Source organism: Papaver somniferum, chromosome 2 (genome assembly GCF_003573695.1).
Source record: "Papaver somniferum cultivar HN1 chromosome 2, ASM357369v1, whole genome shotgun sequence".
In the NCBI taxonomy this organism is placed as follows: Eukaryota; Viridiplantae; Streptophyta; class Magnoliopsida; order Ranunculales; family Papaveraceae; genus Papaver; species Papaver somniferum.
In genome coordinates this window covers 115391756-115406919 of record NC_039359.1, presented here as the reverse complement: position 1 = coordinate 115406919, position 15164 = coordinate 115391756, and the positions used below count along the sequence as shown (strand labels likewise).

The 15164-nt window shown below is 36.1% G+C and overlaps 2 protein-coding genes across 2 annotated transcripts; one reads left to right on the top strand and one right to left on the bottom strand.

Moving 5' to 3' along the window:
- Window positions 1-6507: 6507 nt before the first annotated feature.
- LOC113348891 (dynein light chain 2, cytoplasmic-like) lies at window positions 6508-10474 on the top strand. The gene is made up of 3 exons (XM_026592789.1): window positions 6508-6717; window positions 6824-6929; window positions 10152-10474. The coding sequence occupies exons 1-3, from the start codon at window positions 6544-6546 to the stop codon at window positions 10232-10234; spliced, it is 363 nt and encodes a 120-aa protein (XP_026448574.1). The 5' UTR covers window positions 6508-6543; the 3' UTR covers window positions 10235-10474.
- A 1548-nt stretch (window positions 10475-12022) lies between these two features.
- Window positions 12023-14591, bottom strand: LOC113348890 (protein DETOXIFICATION 55-like). The gene is made up of 2 exons (XM_026592788.1): window positions 14247-14591; window positions 12023-14136 (listed from the first exon to the last, which is right to left on the bottom strand). Exons 1-2 carry the CDS (start codon window positions 14295-14297, stop codon window positions 12616-12618), a joined length of 1572 nt encoding a protein of 523 aa, XP_026448573.1. The 5' UTR covers window positions 14298-14591; the 3' UTR covers window positions 12023-12615.
- Between the last annotated feature and the right edge of the window lie 573 nt (window positions 14592-15164).

Below are 15164 nucleotides of genomic sequence, written 5' to 3'. Positions count from 1 at the left end.
TTTTCTATAGATTGAGTCTGACTGTCTAGTTGATTTTCTTGAAAGTATATTGGAGTTTGTCTATTCAGATTGCCGAACCAAATATTAGGTGTGGTTGTTAGACCCCCGCTTTTTAAATATAACATTAACAACAAGCTTGAGATGTCAAAACTTGTGGGTTCAACAGAGAAGTGCTCTAACATCATCCATATCAATCAGTTCAATTCTTATAATATTAGTTTCTTATAGAAAGATGCATCCAGATTAATCTTAGACCAGGATGTAGGTGGTAACTCCAAGGCCAAACAGTTCTAGCTCAGTGTTCACTTGCCTATTTTTCAACTAATTTTTACTACCATGACACAAATCCATTTTATTCTGAATACACTGTCTTACTTGTCATTAATGTTTACTTCAGCATTTTCAAACATAACACAACACCTCATTTTCCAGATACTCCATAGTGTATTAACTACAATTATAATCAATTCATTTAGATTCCCTCAGAATTGACTGAAATATTGAACCATCCCTGCAATTATTAATTGCCATCCCTACAATGTTAACATCAACGACAACCCATATTCTCCTATCCATGTCAGAATCTAATAAGAGATATTGGAAAATTTCACTATTTATGTTACAAAGAGGCCAAACAGAATTAATATCGGGAATCTAGACAATTTTTCTCTAAAAGGTAAACAAGCATGAATATATTTCCATAAGAATTGGAGGATCTAATGAGGCATTTTTTTATTTTCAGAACCAATTTGAACAACATTATTAGCAGAATTATTACATTTTGAGAGACTGTCTTGTAAAAACAGTTAGAATGATGATGCTTAACAACCACAAAGTAACCAAATTTATAATAGTATAGCATGTTGTTTTTACTTCTACATGTTGAAATTAACAAAGTATCTTTAACAAGTTTCTTCATATTCAGAGTCTTTTCTACCAGTGTCAAATAGCAGAGATAGCAATTTTTTTCCGGTCGACTTTGAGACCAACACTTTTAAGGGAGAGAATTCATACAGACTGAGTTTTGTCAAATTTCATGTCTTAAACCTTAAAAGATTAGGCTAAGTCATATGGGCTAGATTGAGATGCTAGATTAGCCAAAAACTGTTGCAATTCAAAAAAAAAAAAGTGTTGTCTATTTGTTAACACCAGTTCTCTCTTCTAGCATTTGCTCGCAGTTAAACTAGCAACGAGATAGTAGCGCTGAATAGTTCAGCGCTACAAAAATAACTTATTCGCTGAATGGTTCAGCATTAAAAGAATATTCTAGGGTATCTGCGCTGAACTAAACAACGCTTGACCTTTTTTTTTTCCTACACCCACCTTACACCACCAACGACTATTTTTTTCAAATTTCAAATTTTGAAATGTTCCTTTTTTTTTTCCTCAACCTAGTTTACGCCACCAACAACTATGTTTTCAAATTTTGAATTTTCAAATGTTTGACAATTCTAATAGTTGTTTGTTTCAAAATTTGAAAATTTACGAAACTAAGGAATTCTTTCATTACATTGCAAACACAAGGTTACAATGTTTTTTGAAGAAATTAAAAAAGTACATTGAAATTAAAATTCTACTTCTAAAAATTAATAAAGTACATTGAAATTGAAATTCTACTTCTAAAAATTAAAGAGTACATTGAAATTAAAATTATACTTCTAAATTAACTTTTAATTAAAACTTAAAAATGAACTTCTAAATAGCTTAATTTAGGGGATAGGTGGTAATCCATTACAGACCTGAATCTCGTTCTTGCATAGTTTGTAGAGGGGTTTCTCCCAATCCTCTACTTCATTCATTGTTGTAGTTTTGAAAGTGGTAGTAAAAGTTCGTTGCTCGGACTTGTAAAGATTTAAAAATACAAATATATACAAAAATATTGACAAATTGGTAGAGAGGTAATGGGACTAATGATTCGGCCAATCTTCATAACATATGGTTTAATGATTTATTCTCAACAATAATCGCTCAAAACATATATGGACTCTTATTTTGCAAAAGTAGATTCTCAAAACATTGGTTGTAAGTGTTAAGCATGGAACATCAAATCACCTAAGCTAAGCATGACCCATCTAATCAAATAACACCCAATTTAATCAAATCATATTTCAATTAATTTTTAATGCAAAAGTCTTAAAAAAGAATTAATAAAATTACCCATGTATGAAGCTCGACCTCCTCCGTCGTCCCAGTGTTGGGGTTTAACTCATCATAATAAAAATGCTCTCAAAATAATTATTTATTGCTCAAAAAGTGGTTTACAAATGATGAAAAGGTGTAAAACAATTGAACAGAAAAATCGCAACAGAAATAACTGTTGCAAAGGCGCTGTTCAGCTGTTACAAGAAGAACGATAAATGATAACTGCTGTTGTACGACGAACTACGACCCGCGGACGTGCGTCTTAGACACTGTTGAAGAACGACGGTCTTTGGCTGTCTGTTCTTCGTGTTCTTCATCTTCATCAATGGCAGCAGCAGCAGCAGAGAAATCATGGTTCTCGATTCTGCAGCGTTCCTTCTCTCCTCCCAACTCTCGACCACCATTCTATTCAACCCCATAGACATATTTATACTCAAAAGCACCGAGATAATCCGAGTTAAATGCAAATAATTCTCCCTTAATGATTTTTATTTTCACGGGAATATTTTCTTTCCCTGTTCACCTTTCACGCGTCTTCTGTTAGCTACTTTCCTGTTCTTTTCTCACACGTTTGTTCTGAGCTGGATTTCCTTGTTTATCCTGGATTGATTGGTCGAATCTTGTTGAATAAAGAAGAAAATATTCTCCCATGCAGTTACGTATCATCCAATATCCCGTGATAATCTCTCTTCCCTGTTTACCCAAGACTCGATGTTCTAGCCCAACTGGATCGAATCCATTAACCATACAATCCCTGTTTAGCCCAAGCAGGTCAATCAAAACAAAATCCAGTGATTGAATCTCGCTCAAAGCCCACACAAGATCGAACCCAAATTTCTTCCGTGAATAGCATGAACTTTCCCGCCATTTTGAATTTTCAAATCGTGAAGAAGGGTGTCCCCCTAACCGTCTGTGGAGTGAAAGTAGCAAATGCCCAACTGAGGGCCCCTTAGTAATTGGGTTGCCCCTTAACCAAAATGAGAGTCTGAATAACAAATTTCCACCGGGGATGCTCCGCATAATTTTTCGAGCCGATTTTTCCAAAATTATTTATTTCCAAAAAATACCTACAAACACGCAAAATACCATAATAAGGACGAAAACAAGTACTAACAATACAGAGAATTGAGAACAAAATAGACACATATATGCGTCTATCATTCATGTTTTAGCGTAAGATCTTCAAGTCAGCTTCTCTTTGTTATGTTTGTGCCAAGATTGTAGAGTTTTCCATGTGCTTCCTAAGGTACTCTTCCTATGTTTCACACTTGGCAACCCTCTGTGCTTGCGCTTTTTCAAGAAGTTCGATTAGCTTATCCATTTTGTCATCTGCTCTCTGCGATGCTTTAGCTTCACGAGCCATTTTCTTTGAATTATCTCTCCCCGCACCTCTAACATCATATGTTTGTCCGGAATAACATCTTCTACGAGATACGTTTTGAGGTTTCAGAATTATGAGTAGATGACGAGCTACCAAACATTGCCATATCCTACAAATCTTCATCCATAGTTACTGGAGCAGAAGTATCAGCTTTATTGTATTGAGTAGGTTGAGTGTGTTGAGAAGGTACATCATCATTATTCACCTATGGATTGTAGTCTGGTTGATAGGTCTTCAGGAGCTTGAAAATCGATTCATGTTTCCATGGTCTCTTAACTTCTGCTTCATACTTCTGTTTTCCATTAGAGAAAGAAAAAAATGTATTAGAGAATGAAAGAAAGAAAAAATTTAGAGAAATAAAGAAAGATACCAAAATGGAAAAAAAAAACATCAATTTTTTTTCAGGTACTTACATAATCTTTGACTGTCAACCCCGTAGGTCTGTTTCGGGAGTAGGGTCTAACGTGTGAAACATATCTTCTCACTTCGGATCTCAACGTGTTACAATTGCAATGACTTTTTGTCCCTCTCTCCACCATTAGGAAATCTTTTAATGAACTCTTCCATAATCTCCGCCCAAAATTGTGAACCTTTTTTTTAAATCTTTTCCTTTAATCAGATCATTGCTTTCTATAATCCAACCTAAAATTAGTGCCTCATCCTCTTTTGTATTAAAGTGTGCCATAATTTTTGTATAAACAAAATAGGTGAAGAAGAAGAAGAAGAAAATCAATGAAGAAGAGAATCAATTGATTTTGGTGTGAGTGATGAAGGAGAAGTAGTTCTCTATTTATAGGGTTGCCTAAAAATATAGTTGTTGATATTTCAAACGTCCAGTAAATCGGAACCGTTGAGATCTAACAGTCATTTTGATCTAACGGCTGAAATTGGACAGCGCCGAACGGTTCAGCGCTGAGCCTTCCAGCCGTTGAAAATAACGGTTATTTTCTCATCTTACGGCTGTTAGGCAAACCGCTGTTTGGTTCAGCGTTGGGCGCTGCTTGGTCCAGCACTGATCTAACAGCTGGTAAAATCAGATAATTTCTTCTTCCTCTATTCAAAATCAACATCGCACCCCAAACTTGTGAAGTTTCACTATTTTCTTCTTCTCCTAATTTCTCAATTCAAGCATGGCTGGATTGGTTGGATTCTCAATTTCCGAAGACAATGTTTTGGTGAGAAGTTTTTGCAAAATTCACACAAATCCTTTGGCAACAATTTTTGGGAACAATTTCTTGAAGAATTTGTGAGAATCAATAGTAATGCTAATGGAAGAAGCCGCAGAAGCCTACAAAGTCGGTTAGCATGCATCAAGAGTTATTGCAAGCTTTTTGTATCTTCATTAAGGGCATCAAATGGTAATCGTGAAGATACTATGGTTTTATACCAAGCGGATCAAGGAATGCAGTTCATTCATACCACCGCTTTGGAGATATTTGGTGGAGCTCGAAGATGATTTGAAGTATACGGATGAAGAAATATCATGAAGTCTAGTTGAATATGTAGTGTAATTGTAAACGTACTTAAATGCAAAAAAGAGTATTGTAGAGTTATTACAAGAACTAATTAAAATGTCTACTTAATAAAAACGTGCTTGAATGGAAAAAGGAGTATTATGGTTAAATAAAGTGGCGGGATACTAAATTTACTCTCCATTCTCATAAAATGCTCCATCTCTTTCGTAACATCTTGATTTATCAATATTCTTTGACGATACTCTATCCAAACGATCTCGCAATTCATCCATACTCATACTACAATCAATAACAACCATGAAAAAATTATCAATCACTAAATTTCATACAATTTTTCATCACAAATAATCATACAAATTTACCTATAAACTAATCATACAAATTATCATTCATTTTCATCACAACTAATCAAAATTTCGTTTTATTTTTTCATCACAAATAATCAAATTAAACCCCCAAAAATTCTAAAAATCAATTTCAATCACATATCATCTAAATCATCTAAACATCAATTTCAATCATGCATTGTAACACATATCAATCATCAATTTCATCAAATTTTCATCATAATAATAATAAAAAAAACCTAAAAATTTAAATTCTTACCTCAATCAATTTCGTGGACGGAATCGAACGAAAATACTCTCGAACGATCGCAAATTCAATGTAGAACAAACCCACGGAAGGAATTGAGAAAAAATCTCTAGACTTGTTGATTGAGAATATGCATTTTCGGGAGAGAACGGGAGAAATGAAAAATGGGGGAAGAAATGAGGAAGATCGATCTTCTCCTAGCGTTGAACGGTTCGGCGCTGGCGCTGCATGAAACAGCATGGTCAACCCGGTTGACTGGTCAAGCGCTGTTCCATCCGGCGCCTGGTTTTTGCGCTATTCAGTTCAGCACCCAGCGCTATTTTGTTCGGCAACTAGCATGCTAAATTAGCACTACCATAAAGACTTAGGAGGTTATCCTACCTGACGTGGACTGCTAATCTAGCTGATAATTAGCATACTATAGAACTTAGCCTTTAATCAAAAAAAACCTTTGGTACAGAGAGTGAAAAGCCCCGCCGAGTTACCGACCACAGAAAGAGAGTGGACAATACCTAAGTTTTGTCAAGGTTTAAGTCCTTTAAAAAACAACATCTACGATCTACAAACCTTTGGCTGAGGGGTCGATGGATAGAACTTGTAAGTGGTACCCAACCACATGAAAGGGAGTGAACGATACCTAACAATAACAAGTCATCTCAACCGGCAAGTTTCCTTAATCACATAATGAGTGCTTCAAAAGTAGGTAGGTGATAGTCAAACAAAACCAGAGAAAAACCAGTACGAAATATTCTCTGGGACCCACCTTACTCCTATTTTTAACCAACCAGATCTCTAATCTAGAATCTAGATCGGGCTCAAAGGACCCCGCAACTTCAAGAGAAGTGGGACCCACATACGAGTGGACCATCAGTTCTAGAAAGAACTTTTACCGCGTTTTATTATAATCAACGACATATACTAAAACCAGTCCTCCAAAAATCACAGAGAAAAATGGCAGAAGAGAGCAAGAAAGGGTATTTTCTAAACCCTAGTTCTAAAACCCTAAAATCTTCCATAGATGAGGGGAAATCATCTACTAGTAGTGGTACAGCAAAGAAAGTGCTTGTTAAGAGTGCTGATATGAAAGAAGATATGCAAAAAGAAGCTATCGATTGTGCTATCTTGGTTAGTTTTTTTCTATCTTGAATTTTATTCATTTTATTTTGTTTCGAATTTAGGGTTTTTATGTAGTGGGGAAGAGTTTGATTTGATTGACGTGTGAATTCTGTAGGCAATTGAGAAACATGGAGTGGAGAAGGATATCGCTGAGTATATAAAAAAGGATTTTGATAAGAAACATGGACCTACTTGGCATTGTATTGTTGGCAGAAATTTCGGTAATTTTCCTTTCGTTTGTTGATTATTTTGGTGAATTTCTATTTATAATTTATTTTGTTTTTGCTATTGTGGCTAATTTTTCGTGTGGGTAGTTAGGGATCGATTGGATATGTGGGATATTCTGGTTTTTTTTTTTTTGTTTCGGTAGGAGTTTTTTCATACCCATGTTTGAGATTTCTCTGTTAAACCCTAATGTTGGGGCTAGTTATGTGGTTTTAAGTAGATCTGAGAATGTGGGTGCCTGGTATTGAGGTCTGTTTCAGTTAAGATACAAACTTCAAATTTCAGTTCTGAAGTGGAAGGCACAATGATACTAGAGAAAGGAAGGCTTAATTGGCATTGTTTAGCATAACTCTGATGGCTAAAAATGAGATCATGCATTTCCAGCTACAAATCATTTTCTAAATTAATTTATGTGTGCAGAACTTTTTTTGTCAAGATTAAATGATTTTCAACATGATATAGTTGTTTACCAATTTGTGGAGTTTTGGATGTTCTTTATTTGGGGTAACCATACTATGAAGAGTTTAACAACATAACATGGTTTCGTAATATCTTATGTGCACAGATGTCAGTCTTTAATCACGTGGTAGAAGTTTTCATGTTCCAAACAAATAAATGGTTACACATCTTTCCTGTAGTTACATAGATGGGTGCTTCGTGCTAGATTTACTCGTTGAGTCCAAACCATGGCGTTTCTTATACGAAATTACTGGTTATCTACAACTCCTTTTAACCAGAAGCTTATTTTCACTAGTTCTTGTAGGATTTGCTGAATTTCTTGCGTATAATTTTGGCTATTACTCCTTCGATTTGCTTGGATGTTTATATCATTTTACTGTCACTGCCTGAACGTACAATTATACGTCCCACATCTTTCTTTATACGTATTTGTTGTATGATCCGTTTTTTTTGCACATGACCGGACCATCTCATTGTCGGTGTTCTGCGTGTTGGTACTAAGACATGTTTGCTGTTAGATACTACACTTGCATGCGTCTGTTTTTGTTCTTGTTCCTGATTTCCATGAGGCACTCAATATTAACTAATTGTCGAGACAATTTGTACCTTACCTTTAGAACTTTATGACTTGGCTAACTCACTTATCGTCGTTATAACTTGTACAATGAAAAGCCCAGTGCTTGTTTTTGGTCTGTTATTTGGTCGGCATGCGTATCTTTTTTGCCGGTAGTCATGAGGAATAGGTAGTACTAAGTTGATAACATGAGGCAGTAGTTATTTTCCACAATGCAGATCACGAAACAAAAATTAGGTCTCCTCTCATATTATGTTGTCAATAAAACCATCTGTAAAGACGACTTACGTCACTTTCTTTCTCTGACAAGGTTGTGCAATGTATCTCCTGGGTTGTAGAAGGGTGAATAATGATTTTATTACATATGCAATGTATCTTGAAGTAGTTAGCCCCCAGTCATATACAAAGAGAGGTTCAAACCCGATATGACCGAAGCAACCTGATCAATACTAGTAGTACGTCAACTCAGGTCTTACTCATAGATTTTGGCAAGAAGGAAGTCTATGGTAAGTAAAAGGTGAAGAGTCCAGGATATATGGGGTAATTAATAAGAGGAGGCAGTGAAAATAATTATTTTAGGATTATTTGCAATGAATTAGACTTCAACGCCAGTTCATTTTTCTATCCACTGTTTAGAACTCAGAATATGAGCATGGTACTGAGCAGGTTCGGAGTCGGAATATTCTTTTAATACCCCAAATAACCCCGGTAGGAAGAAATATGTTGTTACTGTCATTACTTAATGTATTTAATGGCTAATAGTGAGACCACAAGTTTCCAGGATATCATTCTTTAGATTAACTTATGCAAATCTACTCAAGTTAGACTTGTTCACCAATTTGTTGAGTATTTGGATATACGTTCTTTGGGACAACCATAATATGAAGTATGATACAGCATAACATGGTTATGAATTTTCTTATGTGCATAGATACCACATGGTAGAAGTTCTTGTTTTTGGAACAGCTAACTGGTACTTCTCTGAAATTTCATTGGTAATACTCATGCATGAAAGTGAAGTTTCACTATGCCGGTATTAATGATTTTTATCTGTAGCTCTTGCTGATTTGGAGCTTGTTTGCACTAATCTGCGTTGGTTTGCTGAATATCCTGTATATAGAGATTGGTTGTACTCCTGCCATTTGCTCGAATGTTTATAATATATATTAATATTATTGTCAGCCTGAAAGCATCGTTGTACTTCCCTACATGCTTTTTTTTTTCTGGTTGTAATAATCCTTGTTATCCGTGACCAGACATCTGATCGTCGGTGTTCTTTGTGGTGGATCTAAGACATGTTATCTGTTAAATATTGAACTTTCATGCATTAGGTTTTGTCTTTGTTCCTGAATTCCAGGAGGCACTCAATTGTGATTTCTTGTCTACTCTATTCATAGTACCTTTGCCTGAAAATTTTATATTTTAGCTAACTCGTTCACTGTTTTGTAGTCTGTAAGAACGAGAAGATTAGAGTTTTTTGTCTTTGTACGGTCTAGGATGTGAGTTTCTTGTTTGGTCTCTTACCTTAAGTGGACGCCTGACTATCTTATCAATTGGAGGGCTGTTAGAGATATGAAAGCTTACATTAAGATGACGGATGGTAGTAGTACTGACTTTGACCAAATGGAGCAAAATTTTGTTTAATGCAGGTCGAGAATCAATCATTCAAACCTCCCTTCTTATATTATGTTGTCAATGAAACCATTTATAAATAGAGTTTACCTTCTACGTACCAGTTCTGGATTGTCTGAGAGGTGATTAAGCAGTTTGTTACATGTGTGACAGTAGAATCCTGGTATCTAAAAGTTGTTAGCTTTAATATGTAATGTGTATCAGAGCTGTATGAAGAAAGCAACCAGATACATCAACTCAGGTGTAATTCATAGAGTTTTGGGAGGAAAGGAGTCGATGGTTGGTAAAAGTGAAGAGTTCTGGAAATAGGAAGACTCTAATAGAGAGAGTTGGGACCAATTATTTTTAGGTTATTTGCGGCTACAGCTTAGAAATTTAGGTCATCCAATTCATCTTACCATCCGTTGAGGGAATATTTATTTACAGATTGAGCTTGGAACTAAGATGCATTATCTTATTCAATAATCTTCTTTTTGCTCTATAGAACTTATGGAAATTTTATATTTAGTAAGAATTATATGCCACATTAAGCATCTTCCATTTATCATTACAGGTTCATATGTGACCCATGAGACACATCATTTTGTCTACTTCTACTTGGATCAGAAAGCAATCTTGTTATTCAAGTCCGGGTAAAGAAATAATGTCTTTATTAGGAAGATTATACAAAGTTATTGAAGATGGTGAATTGTGGTGGATGCTTTCCTGTATGTGTTGTGCGTAATCTGTATATTCATACTCTTAACTGGACATCAAACTTTATCAATTATCTGGTTTTTATTGTATTATTAAACTTGTGATTATGAAATGAGAACTTTAAAGAGCAAGTTAGTTTGGCCAAATCAACATGGGCTAGTTTTTGCTCATTGCAAACCATTCAACTGGCAATATAATCAATCATATCATTATAACACAAAATCAGTAGATATATTCCTTTTTCCTTGAAACAAAAATCTTTTTCTTTTCTTGTCTTTCCCCTGGCATAGTTATTTGACCTCTCTATAGATCAATCTTCCATTGCTGTCGAAGATTGCCAAAGGATGGTTGTCTCAAGATCAAAGGCAAAAGCGACTACACGGTATGTAAGCATTTCTTCCTTAAAGCAACTTGCATTTTTTATTCTTACATTTTGTTAGTCATAACTATGTATATGTCAAGGGTGTAGCATAGTTGGTACACAATACCTGAACTCATTCTGAGGGCTAACCGATTTTGTATGTGCAACCTCGAAAACAAAATGATGTGAATACGTCAGGCAATCAATGAATGATACAAGATGGTTAGGGCTAGCCGAATATTGTAATCTGTTGTTGTAGGATTAAACTAATTAACCACTGATTGATACACTGTCTGCTAATGGTTTTTCAAGTGTCACGAGAAAGACTTTGATGCTGGCAGGGTTGCCCTGCCACCCTGGTGAATGCCATCAGATCTATTTGCATCAGATTTCCTTGTCACATGAAACTCAGCTATCTAAAGTTCCACACTAGGCTAAGTTTGTGGTGCTGGTGTCAGAATCCTCTCTTGTCCTTGTTTCATTACCTTTTAGGCCGGTGCTATGCCACACTGGTCCTGATCCAGTCCAGCCTTAACAGTGTTGCTGAGTAGATTGCAGAACCAATAGCTCTTTCTTTTTCCACCTTCCAACGATAGACTGTAGTCATTCTTGGTATTGTTGTCATGTTGTGGTATTTAGTGTCCCTACCATGGGTTCCAAATCATCAAAGAATGATTTCCAACTTTCTACTGTAACCTGTTCACCCAATCTTGTGCACCGGTCCGTTCGATGTTTCTATCTTAGATTAGCTATTTACTCTTTATTGCACCCTTGAACAGCAATTTCTTTTGTGGTGCAAACAAGATACCAGATACTTATCCAACTGATGTGGTGGTTGGTGGCAGTGCAAGACATTAGAAACCTGACCATTAGTTTTGAGGAATTTGGTTTTATTAGCTAAATTGGTAATTGCGTCTAAATGCAACACTATGTCTAGACACATAAAATATCAGGATATATTAGAGACCCATACGAATATATTTACTTTTCTACAGTGTAGATGCAGCACGATAAGGACATTTTTTACTCAATGATTTTTATTTTATGCTTCAAAAAAAAATATATACCAGAAACTTTTTGGGGTCTCACTTGCTTCCATTTATGTTTACATCCACAACCCCAAAAAGTTTTGCTTAGTCACTGTTGCGTAGTATTTTATCATGATGGATTGGATGACCACTCATAACTACTGCTTCATTTGTCCTAGTTATTAACATCTAGATTATGTGTTAATTGTTGCACTCTTACACTAATCATGTTATTGTTTTTTGGAACAGAAGTATCTGAATCCATAGAAAACAATAGAATACCAAAGTTGAGATGATAAATTAGAGTAAAATGGCACATAACTGTTGCTTCATCACATGTAAATTCACAAAATACACGAGGTAGTCATTGTCTTTCATTACTTGTACCGAACATAAGACACAAAAGAAGATATATAGAGGAATCAAAAGAAAAATCACATACATATTTGGTATTAGACATCAAGTGCATCAACGTCAAGATGTATCATAGATGGACATCTATCACTAACTGCTGAACTAAAGCTAACACACACACACACACATATATATATATATGTATATTTCTTTACAGCTACATGATTTACAAGTTTACATTTACCTTATAGAATACCGATATTGTTTGATATTGTTTTGCTTTTCTTTCTTCGCATCCATACCGTATATATTTCTTTTCTCAATATCCATCCCACAGCTAGACAGCCTAGACTAGAAAATTAACTGACTTTAGCAAAACAGCCAGCACAAATGATCTCACTTGTGTCTCATTTGTCTAACTAGGGTTCAGTTCAAGACAATTATGTCATCCCAGACATCATAAGTATAGTCTTTTGCTTCAGTTCTTTTTGATTGTCCCTTCAATAATTCAAAAGGTTTAGCATGTGATTACTACTGATCTTCTGTCTGATTATATTTGTTGGATATTATTCATATGCTTATATCCCCCCTACCAAATCTTTGGCCTTCAATGACTCTCTCTCCCAATCTGTCTTGCAAATCACTGTTATGATAGAGAAAGCACAAACAATTTGAGCCGCTAAAAGCCCATAACAAAGACCCACAAACCCTAGTTTCATAACGAAAGCCAAAAAGATGGCTACTGGTGTACCCACCAAGTAGAATGAGTATAGGTTGATCCCCGCACCGGTCGAAGGTCTAGCAGTTCCTCGTAAGACCCCACAACCTGTTGTTTGTGGGCAATTTCCTAGTTCGCATAAGCCGATAATTGGTAAAACAGCAATGGTTAATTTCAGAACTTCAGTATCTTGTGTGAAAACCCTTCCCCATGGATCTCTTGCTAAGATGGTCCACAAGAACCCAAGTATAGATGCTAGAACTGATAGTATCATGGCTACCAGGCTAGCTAGACGAGCTCTACTATGCCTACCAGCACCAAGTTCATTACCTACACGAGTGGATACAGATGCACTGAAGGAAGTCGGTAGTGTGTACATGAGTGAAGTGGTTTGGATGACTATAGCAGAAGCTGCAAGGGTAACATGAGGTGGGTTAATGTAACCAGCAAGAAGTGTCATGAACTCGTACCACCACCACTCGAGACAAACAGCAAGGCAACTAGATATAGCGAGTCTAAGCAAAACCCACCAGTCTTCGCTTAGCAAGGTAGTGAAACTAGTGGTTGGGTTACCAAGACAATAAAATGGCGATGAAGTTGAAGATATAGATGAGGAAGGGGAAGAGGAATGTGAAGAAGAAGGAGAACAAGAGGGCGGTGATGGTGATGAAAAAAGTAATGGTGAGGTTGTGTATAGAAAATCCTGTTGATAATGTTCATATTCATATTCGTCGCTGGAGGAGGGTGGGTGTCCTGGACTAAAGTACATATACCCAAAAAGAAAAATGAGAATGTTGAAGTTGGTAAGGAAGGTGGACACGGCGACTCCAGGGACTCCTAGATGTAGTTTGAAAGCCAGGAAAATAGTGATGGGAAGATGAAAGAGAACTCCAAGCAAAGTGCACCAAAACAGTGGCCATGGTGTGCCTTTACTTCTTAGATAGATTCTTAGAGGATAAAGAAGGCTATTAGCAATTAGATCAGGTAGAGCATAACGACAGTAAAGGCTTGCAACACGTGCAATATCGGGATTCTGATGAAGTTTCACCATGATTTGTTCAAGATTAAGCCATAATAAAGATATTGGTACGGAAGCAAATAGTAACATGATGATTGTTCGTTGCAGTGTCATAGAAACCAACAGAAGATTGCGAGAACCAAAACCTTGACTACATAGAGGATCCATCCCCATAGAAAGGCCCGAGAGAACCGAGTATCCTGTGATGTTAGTGAAACCGATTGCGAGTGCACCTCCAGCTAGGTCTAGTCGGCTTAACCTTCCCATGCAGACAACTGAGATAATTCCTCTGAGGTATGTGACCACACTCATGGCTGCTATTGGGAAGGCTATATCCTTTATTTTCTTTAGTTCTTCAATCACCTATTCCAGATGTATAGTTAAGATACGATCATCAGATTATATCTAGCTAGTAACATACATTTATTTCAGTGAGAGAGAGCAAGGAAAGAGAATTGTTGATTTGAGCGTACCTCTGCGGCTGTTGTGTACTTTGGATTATGATCATGATTTCCTCCAAGCATATTGTTAGTTTCTCAAAGATCAATTTCAAATATCATACAACTGTTTGTGTTTGTAGTTTGGGGATCGGTTGATGTGGGTGGGAGGGGAAATCTTCTGTCTACGGAGAGGTGGTTTTTTCTTGTTTGTGTTGCATTGAAGGAGGTTAGACCTATAACCAAAGATCTTTATAATGGTTGCATGGGAAGGAGGTGGCATACCTCGACAATTCCAACCCTTAAAGTTTCATTCTTTCATCAAGTAAAAACTGAAAAACAATATCTTAACTGGGTTAAAATGTAGTTTAAATTTCTGTTATCTAGAATGAGACCTAGAGGGTAATGTGAGGGGAAGGAATAGGATATATAACTCTATTATTATTCATGGGGGGGAGGAATAGGATATATAACTCTATTATTATTCATTCATAACCTAATTGGACCATCACTTCAACCAGCATTTCGTGCATGTTTGAAGGCCTCCTCGGATTGTTTACATGTGTCGTGTGTGTGACCTGCATATCTTTCTCAGTCCGTGTATTTTTCTTTTGAAAGTCGAGGAACTTTTTGGAAAGAATCAAAATGACTCGGTTCTAAGTTCTTTGACTTTTTACCAGTCTACTACTAGATAAATATGGACCTAAAGAAAATTCTCTAATGAGATAGTCTGTGCATGGTTCCATCTCTTGCCATGTAAGGGAAATGGAAATTACTACTACTATTACAAGTAGACGAATCTACTGATCCAATTTTTTTCATATGGGGAGACAAGGCTTGGCTCATGCATTACGTAAGAAAGGACATTTTCAAAAAATCGAGATTATTAGATTAGGGTTAATTATTTACTGATCCTCATGCTTCAAAAAAGAAAAAATCTACTGATCCAAGACA

Excerpts from the sequence above, each read along its gene's own strand:
- LOC113348890 (XM_026592788.1), bottom strand. The coding sequence starts at position 14,297 with ATGCTTGGAGGAAATCATGATCATAATCCAAAGTACACAACAGCCGCA. Across the intron at positions 14,137-14,246 it reads AGTACACAACAGCCGCAGAG|GTGATTGAAGAACTAAAGAA; the intron begins GTACGCTCAAAT and ends CATCTGGAATAG.
- LOC113348891 (XM_026592789.1), top strand. The coding sequence starts at position 6,544 with ATGGCAGAAGAGAGCAAGAAAGGGTATTTTCTAAACCCTAGTTCTAAA. Across the intron at positions 6,718-6,823 it reads CTATCGATTGTGCTATCTTG|GCAATTGAGAAACATGGAGT; the intron begins GTTAGTTTTTTT and ends TGAATTCTGTAG. Across the intron at positions 6,930-10,151 it reads TATTGTTGGCAGAAATTTCG|GTTCATATGTGACCCATGAG; the intron begins GTAATTTTCCTT and ends TTATCATTACAG.